The sequence below is a fragment of the Pistacia vera genome, unplaced genomic scaffold, assembly GCF_008641045.1.
Source record: "Pistacia vera cultivar Batoury unplaced genomic scaffold, PisVer_v2 Contig234, whole genome shotgun sequence".
NCBI classification, from domain to species: Eukaryota; Viridiplantae; Streptophyta; class Magnoliopsida; order Sapindales; family Anacardiaceae; genus Pistacia; species Pistacia vera.
The window spans coordinates 838,690-860,718 of record NW_022196040.1 but is presented as its reverse complement, the minus strand read 5'-3'; the positions used below and the strand labels follow the sequence as shown (position 1 = coordinate 860,718).

The window sequence follows — 22,029 nt, the reverse complement described above, 5'->3', positions numbered from 1 at the left end:
TAGTTTTAAGATCTCGAGAAGTTAGTTTGAGGTGTGTATAAACTGACATGAACACCCTAGTCATTAAAAAAGATAAATAAAGAAAGAATAATGTTGAAGTGTTGAGATTTGTTAAAATTTTGTCATAACACGAGGTGAAATCCCATTTCGATTACCTAAACAGTGGATTTATGCAAACAGTCAATTTAAAATATATATTTGTTTCGCTATTATCAAAATCCAATTTTATTCTATTCAATTTAAAATATTTAATTTTTTTAACTCTTTAAGTTTGTTAAATATTAAACACCCTGATTACCTAAACAGTAGATTTAATCAAACGTCAATTCAAAATATATTTGTTTCGCTATTATCAAAATCCAATTTTATTCTATTCAATTTAATAATTTTTTTTTTAACTCTTAAGTTTGTTATTTAACAACACCCCTTAACATAAAAATTTATAAATTGATAAAACCCACCCCATCCACCCCCATATTCTTAATATCGCTGTCAGTATTTAATGGATAGATGAGGTATTTTGTTAATTTTAAAATTTTTATTATAAAGAGTATTTAACTAAATTACAAATATAGGAGATTAAAAAATAATCTTATCAAACACATTTTCAAATTCAAATTCTACGTCGTATATAGCCCAACTCAACCTTTTCAAATATACTCAAAATAATAAAGCAAACACTTTTTTTTCTTTAATTTCAAATACTTCTCCAAGGGTTTCATGATATTTATTATTTAGCATAACTTTCCATACAAGTGATATACGTATTTCACACTAAACTGACGCGTGTTATATAAAATATTGTGTTTTCTCCCACAACTCTATGTATTTGCGTTTCCTCTCTCAAACTTGTTCCGCTAGTTGGGAGAGCAGGATGCACACGCGTCTGCAACAGTGAGGACATTTTGTCATCGCCGATCAAGTTTGCAAAATGGGATGCGTGAAGCTTTTGATCACCACTGGACCTGGATTTGCCAAACAAGCTGCAACAACATGGGAATTTTTCTGGTAAGCCAATCTCACCAACTTCATAAAACTGTCCAACTGTTGATATTTATGGGAACATTTATAAGTACCTGAACGTCTCTTTTCTGCAGACTCTTGTATAACTCTTCCAAGGATGGATCCACTGGTGTCGAGTCGAACAGCTGAACAAACAAAATCATAACAAATGAATTAATGTAAACAACACCAGTGGGTTCTAAAATAAAAGTAGAAATTAAACTGCGTACGTGCATCTCAACTTCAAAGAGTGGATCTTGGTTGTTGGCTGCCTTTTTCGCTCTTTCTTCATTGGTTAACCATCTCAATATCCTGCAAAAACATCAATTTGAGCATTAGGTATCTATCCAATATATTAGTATAGCTTTCCATCAACTCAAAAGAAGGGAAACACAGAAACCATGTATATTATAAAAAGATTGAGAACAATATCTCACCTCTCCTTTGTAATTAGAATTGGAAAGTAAATTGCAGAATCAACTCTGACGATCAAGACCCCTGGAATCTTGGTTGCTTTTGGATATTGTTGTATGTTCCTGTACACATTTGTCCTGGGAACCTTTCCCAGAATTGCTGTTCGAGGCCTGGTAACTTGGAGGAGAATTTTAGCAAATGATATAGAGACCTGCCGTACAAATAAATGAATAATATAATCAGATTAATTTGTTGCGTTATTTACGAAAATATAACTTATGATTTGAGTTGTTACCGCAATTAGTAGGCCTATCTCAACAGAGTAAAAACTACTCCGAAGAAGTTCCCATACATGCAACAAAATCAAATTTATCAATCTTCCATATCAAAGATGCTGCCTGAATGTCGATTAGGCAATCACGCTGATATATGATGGCAGCCAGAATGGCATTTGGAGTGTACGTAAAAAGAGTGTGATGAACTCCAAGGTTAGAAATACAACGCAAGACATGACAATGTTTGAGACTGCAGTATGCAGCCTGCCATGTAATTCACAGCTGACCGAGAAAATGAACCTGCAAGGATATTGAAGCGCTCAAAACAGAGAATTAATATTTTCCATATCTGTATAATCATAAATGCTTCGCATGTTTTGCAACCCAACAAATGACCAACCATATGGTTGGAATAATATTACACCAACAACCTTTATTTCACAAATTTTCTCTATAACCTTCACGTGGTAGCTCGTAATTGATTAGTTTACAACGGATCCTACATGAGTCCTGTATAGTCTCTCTAATATTGTGAGGTGTCACGTCAGGATTGTGAAAGAAAGTTTGTGAGAAAGGATTTGGTATAATATTACTCTATGGTTAGAGAACTCTTCTCTGCTAAGCAAAGTCATAAATTACAATTACTAATAGAAATTTCCTATTGTCATGCATGTATTAGCATTATAATTTTTATATATAACTATCAATATGATAGTGAATTAACATTCACAGTAATCAATTTTTTTTTTTTTTTTGGGTTGTAAAGGTTGATAATCATATGATATAATATGTGCCTCCTTCTCACCATGGCCACAAAGCAAGAAGTCATTGAGCCTACGATGTTCATTGTTCCTATGTGCTACCATTTCTTTGTTTCCATCCAGATGATAGTCCTTCATGGAAGCAAATGTTCTTCCGATTGCTACAGCTTCCTAATAAACCCACAAAAAGGAAACAGAAAATAATTAGAATTTAGATACAAAAGTAGATGATCAAATTCTTTGATAACCAGAGATTATAGGTTGTGATATTGTCTTACAGTCAATGCTATCAGGCCAGCCACCACACCAATCCTAAGACCTTTTATAAGATATTCACCACTGAAATATATTTTATCCACTGATGATGGGTTGATTCCCTTCTCTATGTGTTTTACCTTCGGATACAAATCAATGATATAGTTAATATTATTAACTAAATACCACTATATTTGCAACTATTATTAATATTATTGAAAGATCTCGAAGATGAAAATACTTACAATTTGAACACCTTGTTTATCTGCACGGGTTATAAATACAAAAAATGTTGAGATGACAACAGAGATTAATGGGGCAATTGCTGGCACCCAGAAAAGATTTCTCTTCTTCATTCCCTGTTTACCATAAAACGTGAGAATGAGAAAATAATTGAAGCCTAAATAGTGCAGGAAACCAGAGAAAAGAACTGCAGGCTCTTACGATGTACTTTGTAAAAAGAAGGAAACTTAGAAAGCTTGCTCCAATGACGATGGTCTGCCAGTTCCACTGCAAAATATTGTTATATAAGATTTAGTAACATTGTTTCAATATAAGCACTATATTGTACTACAGAGATTCATGTTTTTCGTGTTGGGTTCCTGTTAAAAAAAAAAAAAAAAAAAAAAAGAGGTTGAAGAAACTGGAATTAGAGAAAAGCAGAAGTAGAGAGAAGGAAAAGTGTTTACTCCATGGTGAGCGGCTTTGAATACTGACTTCATTACAGAGACAATATCAGATTTCTTTGTGAAGTTCTTGATGCCCAGAAAACCCTTAAGCTGTTGGAGGGTAATTGTAATTGCTGCTCCACCCATAAAACCGACTATGGCAGCATGGGATAGGAAGTCTATCAGGAAACCCAACCTAACAATATATACAAACCGTCAAATTGAAACTTTTGGAGACTTGGAAGAACGTTTGGCATAAAAAAAGATGATAATAGTAAACAAGAAAGTATAAATATTTTATTTGATTAATTTCTCTTAAACCTACACATGGAAGGATATTAAATACCTGAAAATTCCAAGGGTGGCTTGCGTAATCCCAGCAAAAAAGGTGGCAGTGAAAGCAAGGCGTCGATACTCAAATGCATTTTTTTTGGGATCAATCTCATCCTGAAGCAGAGTCCCCAACAAGAGAGACACCACTGCCACAGGTCCTATAGCTATATCTCTTGAACTACCCATTAACGCATAGACCAAGGGTGGAACAAAACTGGAATCTGCGCAACTTAAAACAATACGATGACCAACTTAACCAAGAATCCCAGAAGAAACACATATCAGGCAATACAAGTATAAGAAACGCAAACTTACACAATCCATATTGTGGATCCAAGTTCGCAAGTTTTGCATACCCAATATCCTGTTTTATTAAGTAAAGTAAATTATTAAAATTACACGATTATATTTATACCTCCTTTTAGTTTCATGTAAATTGAGTAGTAATACATACCTGAGGAATGCAGAGACTTGCAATGGTGAGGCCAGCAATAAGATCCCCTCTAAATTTTGTAAAATTATAATCTTTGGCCCATTCAATAATGGGGAATACTGCCTGGATGCCTAGGAAGAACTTACGAGACCTTGGTTGGTTCTTGAAGGGACGCAGAGGATCATCAGCTAAGAATGTTTCTTTAACAATTCCTTTGAATTCCACGAACAGGTTTTGCTTGGGGGGAATTTCCACCTTGTGAACGTATACCTCATCCTGTGAGTTAGGCTGAGAAGATGATATTGGTCTGATATCCACATGTTTTGTTTCAACCTCTTCAGTTGAAGGATCCATGGAAAACAAGGACTACTGTAATTCACTGAACAATTGTGATGCAAAGGAAAAATCAAGTCACAAACAGAAAAATATGGCAGTGATGATATGACTCCATATAAGCATTTAATCAAGCAAAAAGCGATTATTTATCTGTCACATGAAACATGGCTATGAATCCTTCAAAAACACACCATTTTCAAAAGGGTAAAGCTTCTTGGTATAATTTAATTTGTTGAGCTAAAAGCCTAATACTACACTTGTGTCCATAACAAACAGACATTAAATAGGTCATTCTTAGGGTTCAAAGTGGTGTCATTTGTATGAAATGTCAAACATGTTTCATGTTTCATTTGTGTTAATCTAAGATTGGTTTCAACTTTCATATATTATTAGAGCCATGACAAGCGGAACAAATTAAAAGAGAAACAATGCAAGGAAATAAACAAAGTAATGAATAAAAACTATGCCCAGTTCAGGAAAGAGGAGACTTTGATAACAACGTTAAGACGAATGCCTTGTTTTTCCCTTGTAAAAACAATACCAGGATTCTTTTGGTGTTTAGCATATACATCCTAACAATTAGTTTTCAGTAATCAGTATCGATCATGAAGTCGACGGCCTTTTGGAACCTTAACGATTAACTTGAATAAAAACGAAACTTTTACGTACGGCTTCTTCTTTATTTAGTTTATTCATAGCACTGGCACACTGTATCTTCTCTACCACCCCATAGTAGATTCCACTTACAATATTGTTTGTTTAATTAATGGAAGTTATTTTACAAATTAATTCAATAATGAAGACTCAATCAGCCTACAAAGAATAAAATCATTACACAGAAGACTCCATACGAATGAACCAAAACAAAACGCCCAAAGTTGGAAGTTGAAATATTAAATATACTCGTTCAAAATTGCATCATTTTAAGAGAGAATAAAGTTAAGCACTAAAATCGAAGTAGTTCACTACTCACGAAAGTCAATGAATGTTTGTGGATCATCAGATTGCAACCCCACTATCTCAAAAGGGTCTTGACTTCTAAAAAATCACCGTGTCCCCTGGCAAAGTTATTGGATAAAAGAAGGTATAAGAAGTCAAGATCATTAAACAAGGAGAAAAGGACAAAGAAAATGTACACTGTAATGTATTCTACATGCATAAACCTGCAAATGTACTGCGAAAAGTAATCACTTACCACCTTTCCCTTTCGCCTTCCGCACTCTTGATGGTCCTTTATGTTTCTTTATTATAGTGACACAGGAAGAATATATCCAGAAAAAAAGAACCAAATGTCGTCCAGGTTCAATGAACCCACAGGCTGTAATTTTGTTTTAATGTGAAGTTAATCTGTCCATATTTAGTAATTAGTATAATGCGGGTGAGAGAGAAAAATTAGATTAGAATTAATTATTTATCTATCTTTATATCAGTTATTGTATTTAAATTAGATTTATAAATGAAAAGGTTAAAATGAAATTAGAAGATAGACTCTTGGGAGACTTTGACATGCGAAAATGAAAAGAAAATATGCAACATTATTTCACATATTATCTAGAATGAGAGTATGTGAATTATTTTTATCCTAATTATGCTAAGATATGATTTTCTTTACTTTATTATTGAGATTACATGATTATTTGCAATATTTTATGTATTTATATAATTATCACACTTTTGTATAAATAGACTGTATATTTACAACTCAAATTGAACAACTCAGTACAATTCAATATTGTTAATGTCTGATTTTGATACCAACGACCTCACACGTACAAAATGCTAAGCAGGTCTTAAAAGTTACACATGATTAATTTGAGAGTTAGGATAATGTTACAGTAGCATGTAAAGACTTAATAATAAATGAGACAGTAAGAGCATCTCCAAATGACTCTTTATATAACTAAAACTCTTTATTATAAAGAAGCTATCCATAAAAACAAGAGTCTAACAGATTCTTTATCTTTAAAATATAAATTAGAGAGTGAGTTTAACTCTCCACATTTAGAGAGTCAAAATTTACTCTCTATCATAATTTTAATTAATAAACTACAAGTTTTTATGCATTTTATTTATTAATTCTCTCTCTCATTAAGTCTTTTTCTTAAAAATAAAGAGTATTTTCATTAAATTTAAATAGTCGATTGGATTTGAATAAAAATTGTGCTCTTTATATTTAAAAATTAATGAAAATATTCTTTATTTATATGAAAAATGCTCTTCAAAATAAAGAGCACCATTGGAGATGCTCTAAAATTTTTATAGTGGTTTGGATGTTTAAAGCGATTCCTACATACACTGTTTTCTTTTATATGAGTGTTCTTAGTTATAAGCCAAGTTACAAGAGGTCACGAACAACGAATAGAATTACTAGTGCTTGGTATTTAGAGAGAATATTAGGCCAGTCTCTTTCCCGTTGGTTGTTTTTGCTTTTTGTTTTTATGAAAATCAAAGATCCCAATTTTGTGAGGGGGAGTCATCTATTTATAGCTACTGAGTTCAAGATAATAATTACAAGTCTGCAAGTAGGTAGGTGTCATGCAAGTTTTTTCTTGCGTCTCATTGGTTGATAACTTAGAAAATATCTTTAAATTATATGGGATTTGGACAAGTGTGCAGACCTTATTCATTTACAGACTAAACTTGAGCTTGTTGAGTTGGTGACAACTGTATTCTCTCTGTATTGGGACGACATGGTATATCTTAGATGACGCAAAGCCTTCATGAACTTTGATTGGTGCTCGCTGATGTAAGCTTACGTCAACTTTGATTTTTTAGACATAACAAATATAATTAAATTAAATTTCTCTCATATATCTCTTGGGCATACTCCAATTGTCTCTCTTATCCTCTCAATTTTGATATAATATCAATGCTTCTATCTTAATTCTAACTGAAGAGAGGACAAATGGGGATGCTAAGCCTGAGTATCACGCAAACATAAACTTGTCTAAGCCTCTAAGGATATCAAAATTATATAACCCACTTTCTACAATTGATCGTTTAGTTGAAAAAGATCGATTCTCATTCACATAATTGAAATTAATTGACTCAATTTTAGTGTCCACACCACAACAAATGATAGGTTAGGGAACTATAATGAATTTGATAAACAATAATATTATATATACAATATTCTCATACAATATTATGTGATAAAAGATGATTGGATTAAAATTTAATTTAAATTTAACGTTAACTAATTATATTTTATTATATAATATTATATATATAATATTATTAAATTGTTATTTTGTTAGGACATACAGAGGGACGTGTTTCTCAGTAACATATCATCGAACACAGTAATTCTACAAAACCTTCAAAAGAAATTTGCACACCATTTCTCTTTCGACTAAACAATGACTCCCGAATTACTTGAGAATTTGGAAATAAGGAGGCAATTGCATAATTGGGCCAACTGTGGGGCCCAATTCTAGAATTCAATGATGACGTGACGTGATACAGCATGAATCCAACCAAATCCAATAAGGTTTAGTTGGATAATGCATCCTAATCCAATTAATAATCTCGTTATCCAAATACGTTACACCATTATTATTGTTATTTTAAATCAGCCCTGACTGAATGTGGTCCTCTTTGCGTCTACATTCATTACTGTTCACCTTTGGACATCAAAAGCACTTTTTTTTAGTGCAGCATCAAATACCTTTTTAATGCAAATGTCTTCTTTCCCATAATGCCCCCCCACCCACAAATATCATTCTTTTTTGTTTAAAGAATATATATTTTTTTTTTTATGGGAAACGGATATTTCTGTTTCTTTTTTAAACCTCAAGAAAATTATATTTCATGAAATAACAAAATGTGGATCTAATTTTACAAAAAAAAAAAGCTCGGAAATACAAAATGTAAGATTGGATTGATGGATTCTTTGGACATTTCAGTCAGTCCATTATTAATAAATGACAGCACTCTCCACTCCCACTCCCACTCCCACCATCCACTATACACTTTCTCTTTCCGTTTCCGTTTCAACTTTACCAGTGCATATATGTATTACCAAAAAGGAAGAATGTGTCTTCTCTCCGAAAACAACACTGAAGTTATTTCAGTTTCTTTTCGTCAAACCTCTTCCACTGGTTTTGGAGAGCAGGATGAAACAGCGTCTGCAACTGTGAGGAAGATTTTATCCTCGCCGATAATGTTTGCAAAGTGGGATGCGTGAAGCTTGTCAATCACCACTGGACCGGGGTTTGCCAATACTAGCTGGGCAACATGATGGCAAATTTTATGGTAAGCTAATTAATTTCACCAACTTCATACTAGTACCTGTTGGAAAATATTTTTAAGTACCTGAACGCCTCTCTTTTCTAGACTTTTGTGTAAATCTTCCAAGGCATGGATACCACTGGTGTCTATGTCAGTTACAGCTGAGAAAATAAAAATACAAAAACATGAACATGAACACAATGAGAAATGAATTAAGCATAAAAGAACATGTTTAGCTTAGCTAGAATACTAGAACACTAGTGGGTTTTAAAAATAAAGTAGAAATTAAACTACTTACGCGACATCTCAACTATCAAATATTCGACTTTTTGTTCATTGACTGCTTTATTCTGTTCTTCTTCATCCGTCAACCATCTCAATATCCTGCAAAACAAGTCACAGTTTTGAGTTTTAGGAAGCCTAATGGAAGTCTAACCCATAGCTTGGTTGTAGAAAACAAATTGATCAATTAAGCTCTTTCATGTCATTGATGTGAAGGTGTAGATTGTTAAGAAGTAATATCTATACCTCTCCCTAATATAATTAGAATTGGAAAAGTAAATTGCAGAATCAACTCTCACGATCAAGACACCAGGAACTTTAGCTGCATTTGGATATTGTTGGATGTTTCTATACACAGTAGTCCTAGGAACCTTTCCCAGAAGTGCTGTCCGGGGCCTGGTTACTTGCAAGAGGATTTTAGCAAAGGATATAGAGACCTGCAGCCACACACATAATGGAATTAGTATTAACACAACATAGTTGGTTTATATTTAACATAAACAACTAGTATAGTATCTAGATTTTTACCGCAATTAGAAGGCCTATCTCAACAGAGACAAAAACTACTCCAAAGAAGGCTCCCATGCAAGCAACAAAATCAAATTTATCTATCTTCCATATCAAACATGCCGCCTCAATGTCAATTAGGCCAAGCACAGCTGATATAATGATGGCCGCAAGAATTGCATTTGGAGTATACTTAAAAAGAGGCGTTATGAACTCTAAGGTTAGAAATACAACACAAGACATGACAATGTTGGAGACTGCAGTTTGGCAGCCTGCCATGTAGTTCACTGCTGATCGAGAAAATGAACCTGCCAGGAATCAGTAGATAACTTAATAAAAGAATACTAACAATTTCCAGTTTAGTCAAGTTAAATGGTTCCCGTGCTATTTGCCATCTTATTAGATTGTCAGAGAACTGGTACCATACTCTTCTTCAGTGCACTGTTTAACATTTTTTCTTTCTTACTCTCCATATTGTCATACATTTACATTTATGTGTAGAAACTTCCATATATTTACATTCATCAGTGAAACTTCCTTTGGCATGTATATATTAGTTCATCTCTTTTTAATTACTAACAAAAAATGATTTGGTATTATCATTCACATGCATCATTTGTTGGCTTTAAAGAGTAGATAGATTCATGTGATTCAGTATATGCTTCCTTCTCACCTGTGGCTACATAGCAGGAAGTCATTGAACCTACAATGTTCATTGCTCCTAGTGCTACCATTTCTTTGTTCCCATCCAGTTGATAGTCCTTCATGGAAGCAAATGTTCTTCCGATTGCTGCAGCTTCCTGATAAATTCACGAAAAAGAAAACAGAAAAAGTGGGGTTGGGGTATTAGATACAACAACTAATGATAACATCCTTTAATTGGTGGAAATTATAGGTTGTGTCATTATCTTACCGTCAATGCTACCATGCCGGCCACCACACCAATTTTGACACCTTTTAGGAGATAATCACCCCTGAAATATATTTGATTCACAGATGAGGGGTTGATTCCTTTCTCTATATGTTTTACCTGCATATACACATCAGCAATTACTTATAAATTCCCTATTATCTTTGCAACTAATGCCAATAACTGTAAAAGAAAAAAAAAATCTGAAAAAAGATGTGAGGGAGAAAAATACTTACTATTTGAACACCTTCCTTATCTGCACGGGTTATATAAACAAAAAATGTTGACAGAACAACAGAGATTAATGGGGCAATTGCTGGCACCCAGAAAAATTTCTTGTTCTTCTTTCCCTGTTTATCAAAAAATTGAGAATTGGATAACCAATTAGAGCCCATGTTATTCAGGAAACCAGAGAGAAGAACTAGAGTTTCTTACAATGTACTTCGCAAAAAGTAGGAAACCTAGAAAGCTTGCTCCAATGACGATGGTCTGCCAGTTCCACTGCAAAATATTGTTATTTAAGATTTAGTAACATAGGTTCAATAGGAGCACTATCTTGGGTTACAAGGATTCTTGTGTCTTCCAGATGGATTACCATTCTGAATAAAAGGATACGAAAAACTGTAATTGAAGAAATGCAGAAGTAGATGAAGAATAGAGCTTACTCCATGGTGGGCTGACTTGACCACTGAGTTCATCACGGATACAATATCTGATTTCTTTGTGAAGTTGCTGATGCCCAGAAAACCCTTAAGCTGTTGGAGGGTAATGGTTATGGCAGCTCCAGCCATAAAACCCACAACGGCAGCATGGGATAGGAAGTCAATTAGGAAACCCAACCTAATAATGTTAACAAACCATGAAAACTCCATATCAGTATTCCAAAACTAAAACTTTAAACCTTAATAGGGCATTTGATATCGAAGAAGATAATGAAAACAATTAATTACTAGGATTTACAAACACTTCGTCTGATTTCTTCTTAAAACTACACAAGAGAAGGTCCTAATACCTGAAAATTCCAAGGGCTGCTTGCGTAATCCCCGCGAAAAAGGTGGCAGTGAAAGCAAGACGCCGGTACTCCACCATATTTGTTTTGTAATCAATTTCATTCTGTAGCAGAGTCCCCAACAAGAGAGACACCACTGCTACTGGTCCTATGGCTATATCTCTTGAACTTCCCATAAATGCATAAACCAAAGGTGGAACAAAACTGGAGTCTGCAGAAAGTAAAATTATAGTAAAAGCAATGTCCAAGCAGAAAGTCTTTATCAGGCCATACAATTGATAAGCAATGCAACTTACACAGCCCATATTGTGGATCTAAGTTCGCTAGCTTGGCATACCCAATATCCTATGTATCCAGAAAAGTAAATTATTAGAATTGTTTGGATGTGAAAAATTGAATGACTTTTCAATTCTTTTAGTTACAAGTTTATTGAGTAGTAAACCTAAATTACCTGAGGAATGCAGAGACTTGCAATCGTCAGACCAGCGATTAAATCCCCTCTAAATTTAGTAAAATTATAATCTTTGCCCCATTCAAGAATGGGGAAGATGGCCTGGATGCCAAGGATGAACTTACGGGACCTTGTTTGATTCTTGAAGTGACGCAGCGGATCATCAGCTAAGAAGGTTTCTTTAACAGTTGTTTTGAATTCCTTGAATAGATTTTGCTTGGGGGGAATCCCCACCTTGTGCATGTAAGGCTCATTCTGTGGGTACCGTTGAGAGTGACCTTGAGAAGATGACACACTTTTAATATCAATCTCTTTTGTTTCAACCTCTCTGGTTGAAGGATCCATGGAAAATTAGGACCACTAATTCAATGGCAACTGCAATGCAAGAAAAACCAAGTCATCATCAGAAAAATAAGGCAGTGAATGAACATTTAGTCAAGCAAACAACATTTATTTTTACATGAAATTTAGCTACAAATCTTATTAACTTCAAAGCTTTGAAATTAAAAAACCAACCATCTAACTAGCAGTTATGTAATGTTTTTGGAAATTTACTAATATAAAATAGTTGAGGACAAATGATACATGAAACTAACCACAACAACAATGATAGAAAGGTCAAGGAACTAACGTGCAGAGCCTTTTGACTTGAAAGGAGCCTTGCAGGCTCATATGCTTATATAGGTTCTGAAAGGTTATTGGGTCAAACTTTAGAAACCAAAAGAGATTATATTGCATTAGCAATAAGTTATGAATCTAGATCTCTTTTTTGTCACATACATTCCAAAGTCGAAGTAAATTTAATATTTCTATTAAGTGACGGAGGAGATTATTCAATACCAACTGACTGAGGTTAGCAGCCGAAGTTCATCTCCACCACAATTGGGCAAACCAAATAAAATATACAAGTTTGAGAAGGTGTTGACTTGGGTGCACAGGTGGCAGCGGTGGCAAGAAAACTAGAAGCACACACTAACCTTTCAATTTTCGATCAGTCAATCTCTTTGTGTTTTCCCCTGATAATAATTTCCGAAGTCTGTAAATATTTCAGAAAATAGAAATAAAAAAATATATACTTTGTGAATGACACTGCGACTGCTTAAAAGAATTTGCAGTTCTAATCTAAACATATTGATACAGGGAACTGCAGTATTGCCAAGTAAGATGATGTAATTTTGATGAGCTAAAACGGCCGCGCTTCTGTATAAAAGCACCAGACATCAAACAGCTTCATTCTTTTAGTTCAAACTGGTGTCATTTGTATGAATGTCAAACATGTTTCATGTCTTATACAGGTGGAATAATTAAGAAGAGCAACAAGAAGGAATACGCAGTTTCAAAAGACAGTAGACAAAATTAAGTCTTTGAATTATTATTCTTTTGCTGCATTTAGTATGGAACTTGTATTTTCATTTCAGATGAAAACGAAAGAGCATCAAAGCATTTAGCTTTTAGTTATGAAGTCATTAATAAATATGCTATGCCTCTACCCAACAAAGGATTAAAAGTTGAAGCACCAAAGGTGGCCTTTTGGAAGCCCTAAAGTACCAACTTGACTAAAACCAGACAGTCCTACATTTTTTAATAACTTAAAATCCAATCCACCACCACACATTCATATCAGATGCCTCCTATAAAAATCATTTTAATACATTAGAAATATCAAAAATTTATAATCTCTCTCTCTCTCTCATTCTCTCTGTGACTCAATCAAAATACAAGCATAAAATCATTACAATTACATGTGGATGAACCAAAAGCAACCAAAGTTCAAGTTGAAATTCTCTTTTCAAATTGCATCATTTGAGAAGAGAATAAAGCTATAAGCAATAAAAGTCTATCTAAATCACAACTCACCTCCTTCCTTCATATGCTTCTCACCAAAGCCATTGATAGTGGATCATAAGACTGAAACCCCACAACCCAAAAAAGTCTTTGCTTTTCAAATATTACTTTCTCTCTCACAACACCTGTAACTTTAAAAGAAGAATCAAGAACAACAATAAACAACAAAAAAGACAAAAAGAAAGTCGCTATATACACCATAATTAAACCTCTATAAAAAGTAATACCAAAAAAATATCACTTTTCACCTTTTCTTCTAGCTTCCCCACCCTCGACGGTCCTCATATTTCTTTAATGTTTTCGTTAAATAACAAGAATACAGGTAACAACCCAAATCCTGTCCAGGTTCAAGGAACCAGCTGCTGCAAACTTTGCCACGTTCTCACCTCTTTTTTGGCTAGACCACAATAGTTTAGTCAACACTGAATTTCCATGTTTGACATCCCACCAGAATATATATTAAATAGAGTGTTATATATATATATAAATATTCAAGCCTGAAGAAAAAACTTAAAAGCACGGAAACCCAGAAGACTTTTGAGTTTGAACCGAGCCTTTACCCGAGAATCCAACGACAATATAATCTTTATGTTTAAAATGTTTAATCTTTAAAGTTGAATTATCGAACAGCCACATAAAGATAAAGATAGGTGGAGAGTTTAGTAGGAGAAAGAAGTCGAGATTGACGGACGTGATGGTATTTATGTGAAACTGTGTTAAGTGGAGCTCATATTACTCATTAATGGCTGGCTAACAAACTACTTCATTTTTAGGCTGTATAAGTTTAGTCGTTGCACGAGTTTTACTTTTCTTCCACGTGGACCCGCCACTTCTATGTCCTTTCGATCTGATGTTGAATGTGGACTTGTTTGTGGCCAGGTTCCGCTCTTTACGACTAAGAGTTTTCAAAGTTTGACAATTCAATTGCAATTTCCTACCATACATAAATTGAATAATATTAAATATAATCGCCATTTATCTCATCAAAATCTTTATGAGAGGCCAAAAATTGGAATCATATTCTTAGCCTCTTAGGTAGATTTTTCCATCCATGTTCAGTGAAATCATATTATCTTTCAAAATTCCGAAAAAAGTTGCTTTTATTAAGAATTGATTGTTATTTTTGTGCGATCAAAATGATAAGGTTTGTCAAGATCATCAAGATGGCTTTAGTGCTAGTCTAAAGAGATGCTTTAGATATTACTTTTTTTTTTTTTTTTTAAACAATACTTGTCAAATGAAGATAAGATAACGTTTATTGGAAATAACAAAAATATCTTTTAATATTCTTTATAATTTTATAAATTAAATTAAAATGACTTTAAAAAACAAGTAATTAAAAAAAAAAAAACTCGAATTGTGTTTTCCCAAATGGTGTACATTAATTCATTAAAGAATAACAATTGGAGTTGGACTTACGGGTTACGGCATTAGATATCAGCATACATTAATATTTGAAATTAGCTAAGAAAACAAATATATTTCCAAAAAAAAAAAAAAAAAATGGTGAAATCTTATCCATTAAGATTTAATGGATTATATTTTTTAGAAGTTGACTTCCGATAATTAGACTTAAAGGAATTGATCAATTAATTTTAATCAGATAATTAATAATCTCCCTTATTGGTCACCTCAGTATCTTATCTACTCTCCCTTATCATCTGTTTTTTCAATCCATTTTCATTTGCTCACAACCAATTATTTAAATCACATTATTAATATTGTTTATTGATTGACCAAGAAAGACATTATTGGCACTTTAAATATTTTCTTTAGTCAATAAATACCGACTACCTAGTTGCATTTGGATATATATTTTCAATCATATATACAAATAAAAATAGTCAAAGACAAAATGTCATGTAAATCAATGTAGAATTTTCAATTGTTTTGGTTATCAATCTTCTTTTGAAAATAATTGTGCTATAAAACGAATTATGGAGTGTGTTGATGCGTGATTTTGATAACAACGACTCGCACGTATAAAGTGTTAAGTTGTTCTTGGAAATTACACGTGAACTATTATAATTAGGTACAAAGACTAAATAATAAATGAGAGATACGATTTTTAAAGTGGTTCGGATGCTTAAAGCGAATCCTACGTCCACTTTTATTTATGAGAGATTACAAGAGGCCGCGTAAAGCGAATAACGAACAGAGGTACAATAATTGATTATTCGGAGAGAATATCAATCTCGTAGGTTATCTTTGCTATGAAAATAAAGATTACAATCAGAACGGGGGTTAAGTTTCATAATCTCAAAAATGAGAAGGGGAGTCCTTTATTTATAGTAAATGAACTCAAAGTAATGATTACAAATCTGCAAGTGAGTAGGTGTCGTACAAGTCATTCCTTGCCTTCCATTGGCTGATAACTTAAGAAATATCCTCGAATTATTTGGGACTTGGACATGTGTGCGGTCTTCAGTCACTCATAGATAAAACCTAAATTTGCTAAGTTGGCGACAACCATATTCTTTCTGTCATGGAGCAACGTGGCAGCTCCTGGACGACGCAAAGCCTTCATAAACTCTGATTGGTGCCTGCTAATGTAAGCTAACGTCAGCCCTGATTTTTTAGGCATAACAAAACTCCCTAGTTCTTAAGGTTTAGAGATTGAATCTTGAAACTTCATGATTATGTTGCGACCTGACTTGTCTCGAGGAGTGTTTGCCCGAACTAATAGTTGAGAACAACCACATTGTTGCAAATGACATGAGGCTGATAGTTTGACTCAACCACGAACTAAGAGTAGATCGTGACATGGGTCTCGAGAACTACACAAGCGACCTGACTTGATCATTCACAAAGGTCTAGCGACCTAAGCTGGATCATGATCAGTGCTATGAAAATGTGTTTCGTACTCTACCTGTCATTCACGACCTGAAAACACTTAGAATATTTTGTTGTCGACAATTGAGAATCATTTTGCTCGATGTTCAAATTTGACATGTGGAAAAAATGTCTTATTCAAACGACCTCCTTAGATATTATCCGTTGCGCTTGACAACTATCTTGGTCAATAAAATAAGTTTTATCTAACAGATGTGTCTTTGTGTAATAAGTGTCAACCATGAGCATTAAATGCAAGTAATGTTGAAACGACATTCCCTTTTGAAGCATTAAATGCGGACGAGGGCACATTTAATGTGGAAGAGATAATCACGCTGGTGTTTGGCGATTTCAATAAAGAGAAACGCCGGTTGATCTTCACGAAGTGTGAAGGTTACTCTTCACACAGATCAGTGACACGTGGTCACAATCAATGGCTGGAAACACGTTCCCGCCCAAACGTCACTCATAAAAGAAATCAAGTGTCGTCTTCCACCTTGTAAAACCCAAAGCCCATTCTAAGTTTTTTCACAAAACTCAAACTTTCAGAGAGAAAAACAACATTTTTGCACTCAAAAGATTAGTTCATCATTTTCCTGATTGATGTGCACTCAACACTACGATAGAATATCTGTTCCCAGCAATCAAGATGTAAAGAAATTTCTTCTCTTTTTCATTCACGTCAAAAAACTTAGTTTTTACAGTAATGGTGGGTGTGAACATCTGGAAGGCTTAGATGATGAACATTCTCGGGTAGTGTTTGAAAAAAAAAAACACTTTTAAAAGTAAAAAACTTAGGGCACAGATCTTTAGAAAATCATTCTTAAGAATTTTTGGGGTTTTTGGCAGCTAGGGAAGAGGAACTAAGGTTATTTTACTCTTTTGAGTCGTCGTACGAGATAATTTATGCGGAGTTTGAGTCAACTCTACATGTTGCCCCCTTTACAAACTCTAAGAGTGATGGACGTCCCTAAAGCGAGAATAGCCGAAGAGGGAAGCTTGTAGCCACCGGGCACCTCGACGGGTCCCGAAAGCTCACAACGATCACACACCTTGGTGGGTCCTGAAAAGGTGATACGATCAATAGTTTCAAAGGACAAAATCCAAAGAGCAATTGTTCAATATGCTATCAACATAAACATGTTCCAACACAAGTCGCACACTGGTCAAGATCCTCCCAAGGGATTGGCTGCGATCTTGGAAGTGATCTTTAAATGTGGAGTGAGGATACCCTTTCACCCCTATATCAGGTTGATCCTTGACGACTTTCAGATTATGCCATTCTAGCTGACGCCAAATGCATATATGATAGCGGTCACCATGTATATCGCATTTGGCGAACACGACCTCAGCGAGCCAACAACAGAGGAACTTGGTTGTGCTTATTACTTAAAGAGGAGTAAAGACGAAGATTCATACTACCTCTTTAAGCGATCAACGATCGAGGGAGGGATATTTGGTTACCCCAACAACGTTGGGACTTATGAAACCAAGTATTTTTTCTTCGAGTACGATGGAGTCTGTAAATTTAAAAAGTTGAGTAGGTTTTCCTTCTAATTTCCAAATCACTTATCTTTTAACTTTAACTTTTCCTTAATATATTAGGCTAACAAATCTTTTACTTTCTTGCAAGAAGCAAAACGACCAATTTGTTGAAGCTAGTTGATTGCAACCGCATTGACTATTGCCAACCTTCGGAAGTATGAGTTTTTCAGTCCTAACGCATCTTTGGACGGTCCAACTTGTAAGTATTTCTTACAGAGAAAAACTCTAAGTCTTTGTTTAACAAAAGAAGACTCTCTTTGCTGACACATCTTTATGCCATGCAACAACCATGCCACCGAAGATTGTGAAGATGACGAAGAAGCCTGGGGGGCTCGCATTCCCTAGGATTAATCCAACTAAACCAGTTAGAGCGACCTCTAACAATATCCTTGTAAGGGGGATATAAATTGGTGCCGAAAGGCAACAAACCGCTAAGCAACGTAAAGAAGCTCCCCAGCCTGTTGCTGCTCATCCGCTAAGGAAGAAAACCCTGGTCCAAAAGTCAAAGAAAAGAAAAATAATACCCACCAAAGAGAAAACCAAATATGAGCCAAAAGGTTTCGGGATATTGCTAGATAGGCTACAGCCCTATCAATTCTTCTCTGTGAGGATGACCTCGAGGGACACTATCGGGACCTTGACTGCCCCTGGGACCTCACAAGGAAAAAAGGAAACGACTGCAACCGCTCAAGGGGAAGCAGGCGAGCAACATGTCGAAGGGGTCTTTGTTGCGATGAGACTTGACTCGTTTGTGTTGGATCTTCTAAGGCAACTACTAGATCATTTGCAATTGGTGGTTTACACCTTTTTAGAATGCTAACTCGCCACAACCTTTAACAGGTACGTGGCCTCTCGACTTACCGACTTGGTGACCATCGCACTTCAGATGCAAAGTCAGGTAAAATGACTTGTTCTCTTCGAGAACTCTTTCATATAAGTCGATCTTTTAGCTTTTTAAGAAAAAAAAAAAACTAACTCTTTATTCATTTCCATGCAGTTTTTGCTTGCCTTGAATGTGGCCCACAAGAAGATAAAGATCAACTCTGCTGGCAAACTCCACGAGATGAAGGAGGAAATTGCCAAACTGAAGCAAGATCTTATGGCTTCAGATGCAGAGGCAAAGGTTGGCCACATTCAAGCGAATGTGAACATGACTAAAAGGAATTTTGCTCTGCGAGCAGCAGACTTTTAGAAGATTGAGCTCGAGAAGAAAGATAATGACAATAAGGAGCTCCAACCAACAATAGCGAGGCTCGCTAAAGAGTTGAGCCAAAGAGAAAAGGAGTTGCAAGCAAGTTTAGAGCGCGAAAAAGCAACAGAAAAGACTCGAACTGAGTTATCGGAAAACTCAAAGAAAAAAATAGGGCACTATAGACATATCCTGAGTTGGCTCATAGGCAAATTACTTCGCTGACCGAGCAAATGAAGCAACAGAACCTCGAAATGGAGAGGAATGCTGCTCACTGGATGTTGCAAACTATTTATAGCTTGCGGTCGAACAATCCTAACATGGATATCTCTTACCTCCCCGAGGAATACTAAGTTACTCTTGCTTCTATAGTTGATGTCGATAAGCAAGAAGAACAAGAGCCTGCGCCAAAGGATGATCAACACGTTTATAACTCAAGTACTTCACAAAACAAATGTAGCATATCTGATCATAAAACTTGTAAAACGTTATAAATAACAAGATTCTTAAAAACTTGAGATTACGACACAAGTAATTCTTTGAGAAAAATTGGAATAATCTTGTTAATAGAATTTACAACAATGAAAACTTTGCAAGGAAAAAATGATCAAGCTATAAACGGGGTTTGGAATTACTGATAATAAGGGCGAATATGCTCAACATTCCAAGCTTGCGGTACTTTAGAACCATTAAGTCTTTTGAGGTGATACGTTCTAGGTCGAATCACCTTAGTGACACGATATGGGCCTTTTCAGTTAGGTCCCAATACCCTTGCACTTGGTTCTCTTGTACCGAGAATGACTTTTTTTAACACCAGATTGCCAACCTGGAAGTTTCTTCTCCAAACTTTAAAGTCAAAGAATCTTTTTGCTCGCAATTGGTAGGAAGTTATCCTTGACTGAGCCTTGTCGCTATGTTCTTCAACTAAGTCCAGACTTACACGTAAGAGTGTTTCATTGTCTGTTTCATTATATGACTCTTTCCAAAGTGAACTAGCTCTTACTTCCACTAGGATCATTGCCTCGCAGCCATATGCTAATAAGAAGGGTGTTTCCAAAGTAGAGGTTCTCGGAGTTGCTCTATATGCCCATAGAACTTTTGGGAGATCATAAGCCCAATTGCCCTTGGGTACATCAAGCTTGGCCTTCAATGTGTGCTTGATAGTCTTGTTGACAGCTTCAACTTGACCATTAGCTTGCGGTCTTGCTACTGAGGCGAATTTCTTATGAATCCCCATATTTTCACAAAACTGCTTGAATTCCTTATTATCAAACTGTTTTCCATTATCAGAGATGAGTGTATGAGGAATCCCATAGCGACACACTATATTCTTGAAGACGAAGTCTTTGAGCATTTTTATAGTGATCGCGGTCGAAGGCTCTGCTTTGACCCACTCAGTGAAATAATCCACTACGACCATTACATATTTGATGCCACCTTTATTAGTTAGCATGGGTCTGATGAGATCAATTCCCCACATAGAGAATGGCCAAACACTAGTCATCGTCGTTAATTGGTAGGAAGGAGCTCGTGGGATGTTCGCGAGTCTTTGGCATTTATCACACTTCTTAACAAAGTTGAAGGCATCTTCATGAAGTAGGGGCCAATAATATCCCTGGTGGATAATTTTATTGGCGAGAGATCGTGTAGCAATGTGATTACCACAGATTCTTCATGTATCTCTCTCATGATATAGTCTGCTTCATCATCCGTTACACATTGGAGGAGGGGAGTGCTAAACCCTCGCTTATACAACTGATCTCTGATGAGAGTATAACGAGCAACTCTACTTTGCATGAGTCTTGTTGTTAGGAAGAACCCCATCTCTGAGATACTAAATAATCGGAGTCATCTAGGAAACAGATTCAGTTGCAGCTATGACCTGATTAGGTGAGCTAATGCTGGAAGCTTCGATGTACTTAATTAGAATACTGTCCGAAGCATCGAAGTCTAGCGATGAGGCTATCTTTGCCAAAGCATCCGCTATAGAATTACTATCTCTCGGGATTTGCCTAATCATATAATGCTTGAAGGGCTTAAGTGCGGCCTTGGCTTTCTTCAAGTAACTGATCATATTCTCTTCTTTGGCTTGATACTCTCATAAAATCTGATTGACAACCAGCTGGAAGTCACTATTAATGTCGATCATATCTGATCCCACTTCTCTTGCTAATCGCAGACTAGTAAATATCGCTTCATATTCAGTCTCATTATTCATAGCTTTGATTCCAAACTTGATAGCTCCATAAATGCAAGTTCCCTCAGGGCTGATGAACAGAAGACCAACTCGGGCTCTTCTCCTGTTCGGGCTCTTCTCCTATTCGAAGACCCATCAATATAAAGACTCCAAGTTAACAAGTTCCAAACAGTTTCCTAGATAATTTCACTGGCTGACTGTTTGAATTCATGATCTGGCTGATGAGAGAACTCCGAAATAAAGTTAGCAGCAACCTATCCTTTAATTGTTGTTTTCAGTATGTAATGTAGATCGAATTGACTCAATTCCATAGTCCACTTAAGCAACTTACCTGAAGCCTTTGGCTTCTGAAGAACCTGCTTGAGTGGGTAGTTGGTTAAAACATGGATGGTGTGGGCACGAAAGTAAGGTCACAGCTTCCTGGAAGTGATCAATAGGGCATACGCTAATTGTTTCATCTCTAGATACTAAGTCTCGATGTCCAGCAATCGTTTGCTTGTGTAATACATTGGCTACTAAATTATGCCTTTTCCCGAATGAGAGCTATGCTAACCG

At 35.4% G+C, this 22,029-nt stretch overlaps 1 protein-coding gene and 1 pseudogene across 5 annotated transcripts; both read right to left on the bottom strand.

Moving 5' to 3' along the window:
• Positions 1 to 857: 857 nt before the first annotated feature.
• Positions 858 to 4,697, bottom strand: LOC116131507 (annotated as a pseudogene).
• A 3,824-nt stretch (positions 4,698 to 8,521) lies between these two features.
• Positions 8,522 to 14,451, bottom strand: LOC116131488 (sulfate transporter 1.3-like). 5 transcript variants are annotated; one of them, XM_031417135.1, is made up of 16 exons: positions 13,960 to 14,451; positions 13,724 to 13,836; positions 12,844 to 12,882; positions 11,867 to 12,241; positions 11,712 to 11,760; positions 11,419 to 11,626; positions 11,072 to 11,246; positions 10,842 to 10,907; positions 10,643 to 10,756; positions 10,410 to 10,526; positions 10,170 to 10,296; positions 9,518 to 9,804; positions 9,236 to 9,426; positions 9,006 to 9,091; positions 8,792 to 8,868; positions 8,522 to 8,704 (listed from the first exon to the last, which is right to left on the bottom strand). In XM_031417135.1, exons 4-16 carry the CDS (start codon positions 12,209 to 12,211, stop codon positions 8,561 to 8,563), a joined length of 1,986 nt encoding a protein of 661 aa, XP_031272995.1. In that variant the 5' UTR covers positions 12,212 to 12,241; positions 12,844 to 12,882; positions 13,724 to 13,836; positions 13,960 to 14,451; the 3' UTR covers positions 8,522 to 8,560. The 5 variants fall into 5 exon arrangements, with proteins under 5 accessions (XP_031272995.1, XP_031272992.1, XP_031272991.1 ...); XM_031417132.1 differs by lacking the exons at positions 8,522 to 8,704; positions 8,792 to 8,868 and having other exon boundaries at positions 8,983 to 9,091; positions 13,724 to 13,842; positions 13,939 to 14,450; XM_031417131.1 differs by lacking the exons at positions 8,522 to 8,704; positions 8,792 to 8,868 and having other exon boundaries at positions 8,983 to 9,091; positions 13,724 to 13,842; positions 13,960 to 14,450.
• Positions 14,452 to 22,029: the final 7,578 nt, after the last annotated feature.

What these genes read in the sequence shown, in the direction of transcription:
- LOC116131488 (XM_031417135.1), bottom strand. Translation starts at nt 12,211, where the DNA reads ATGGATCCTTCAACCAGAGAGGTTGAAACAAAAGAGATTGATATTAAA. An exon ending in TCAAGTCAGCCCACCATGGA is followed by an intron (nt 10,908 to 11,071) that starts GTAAGCTCTATT and finishes AATATTTTGCAG; the next exon opens with TGGAACTGGCAGACCATCGT. An exon ending in TTCCTGCTATGTAGCCACAG is followed by an intron (nt 9,805 to 10,169) that starts GTGAGAAGGAAG and finishes GATTCCTGGCAG; the next exon opens with GTTCATTTTCTCGATCAGCA.